This window comes from Bidens hawaiensis, unplaced genomic scaffold (assembly GCF_021521415.1).
Source record: "Bidens hawaiensis isolate Kalapana, Puna unplaced genomic scaffold, B.hawaiensis_p1.1 tig00024618_1, whole genome shotgun sequence".
In the NCBI taxonomy this organism is placed as follows: domain Eukaryota; kingdom Viridiplantae; phylum Streptophyta; class Magnoliopsida; order Asterales; family Asteraceae; genus Bidens; species Bidens hawaiensis.
The window spans coordinates 278,429-280,385 of record NW_027493885.1 but is presented as its reverse complement, the minus strand read 5'-3'; the positions used below and the strand labels follow the sequence as shown (position 1 = coordinate 280,385).

Genomic DNA, 1,957 nt, shown 5'->3' with positions numbered 1-1,957 from the left:
GAAGTCTTGTTTTCTTCCGGTGCACTTTGTTTTATGTACTATAATATAAGTGTCTGTCCGGAACTTCGTTTTTGTCAATAAAAGATTACAACTTATCAAAATAACACAGAACTAACTCGGCGTTTTTCAGTACCATAAGTTAAGCTAAAGGTGTCTCCAAATTACTGGAGTTCTTTTGGGTGCGGAAGGCCCAGAGTACATGAGGCAGTTCGTCCACCCAATCCGTTCGTTTCATCTCTAGCCTTGCCTTGATCCCTTCCTTGATAGTTTGGTTGGTCCTTTCGACCTGACCATTTGCTTGCGGATGAGCTACGGACGTAAAGATTTGAATGACTTGAAGTTCTTTCAACCATCCTTGCAATCCGTTATCAGCAAATTGGGTCCCATTGTCACTTACCAATTCCTGCGGGAGACCAAATCGGCAAATGATGAATTCCCAAAGGAATTTTTTCACGCTTGAAGCCGTGATTGATGCCACTGGTTTGGCTTCCACCCACTTGGTGAAGTAATCAATGGCCACTATCAGGAACTTGACTCGTCCCGGGGCTTCTGGGAAAGGTCCCATAATATCAATAGCTCATTTTTGGAACGGCCAGGCAGATGTTACTGGAATCAGTTCGTTCTTTGGATGCAGGGTGTTGGGGGCATGACGCTGGCTTGAATCACACTTTCTGATTTCTTGCACAGCGTCTAAGTGCATGCCGGGCCAATAATACCCTGCGTTCATTATCTTTGCAACTGTCATTCTTGGTCCCGCGTGTAACCCGCAAATGCCTTCGTGGATTTCTCGAATTAGGTAATTTGCGTCTTCTGCGTCCACACAACGTAATAACGGACCAAGAAATGATCTCCGGTATAAAATACCATCAGTCAACTGGTAATTCAGAGCTTTTTGGTTAATCTTCCAGGCCTCAGCCTTTCTTGTTGGAAGTGCTCCGGAAGATAAGTAAGCTATAATGGGTGCCATCCAAGATTCAACACCAGTTTGAATTACCAGGACTTGGCTTTGTGGAACGGATGGATGGTCTAGGACTTCTACACGAATATCTTTGGCGAAATGCTCAAAATTCGTTGAAGCTAGCTTGTTAAGAGCGTCTGCCGATTTGTTCTCGCTCCTCTTAATGTGAATAATATTGAAGGAGGAAAATTGGCGAATCAAGACATGTGCTTGCGACAGATAAGAAGCCATGACATCGTTTTTGGCTTCATATGTTCCATTTATTTGTCCCGCAATTAGCATAGAATCCACCCGTGCTTCCAAATGTTTCACCCCAAACTTTTTCACTATCCGCAGGCCTGCCAGAAAGGCTTCGTATTCCGCCTCATTGTTGGTACGTTTGAAGTCCAACTTGATGGCGTACGTGAATTCATGCCCCTCAGGGTTGACTAACCTTAAACCTGCACCTGACCCTTCACTGCTTGAAGCTCCGTCCGTGAACAATGACCAAACTTGCCCTTCTTCCGGAGGTGCTTGGGGTTGTTATTCGAATAAACATTCTTGCTCTTTGTATTGCAGAACTTCCGTGACAAAGTCCGCGAGTACCTGCCCCTTGATCGCTGGTCTAGGCTTATACTCGATTGCATGCTCACCCAGCTCAATGGCCCATTTCGCCAATCGTCCGGACAATTCCGGTTTACTCAACACGTTTTTGAGTTTGTAACCGGTCAGAACGTTTATGGGATGTCCCTGAAAATATCTCCGAAGCCGTCGGGCTGCATAGACCAGTGCTAAGACAAGCTCTTCTAACATCGAATATCTGGTCTCTGGATCTGACAACGTCCTACTGACATAGTAAATTGGTGTTGGGACATTCTTTCTATCGGTCAGCAAAACGGCCCATATGGAAATATCCGAGGCATATAGATACGGTGTCAGAGGTTCACCCGCATATGGTGCTGTTAAAGTAGGCAACTCAATTAAGCATTTCTTAACTTCTAAGAATGCTTTTCAGCCTCT

At 45.0% G+C, this 1,957-nt stretch overlaps 1 protein-coding gene across 1 annotated transcript; it reads right to left on the bottom strand.

Moving 5' to 3' along the window:
* Positions 1 to 577: 577 nt before the first annotated feature.
* On the bottom strand, positions 578 to 1,189 carry LOC143569571 (uncharacterized). Its single transcript, XM_077055448.1, has one exon. It carries the CDS (start codon positions 1,187 to 1,189, stop codon positions 578 to 580), a length of 612 nt encoding a protein of 203 aa, XP_076911563.1.
* Positions 1,190 to 1,957: the final 768 nt, after the last annotated feature.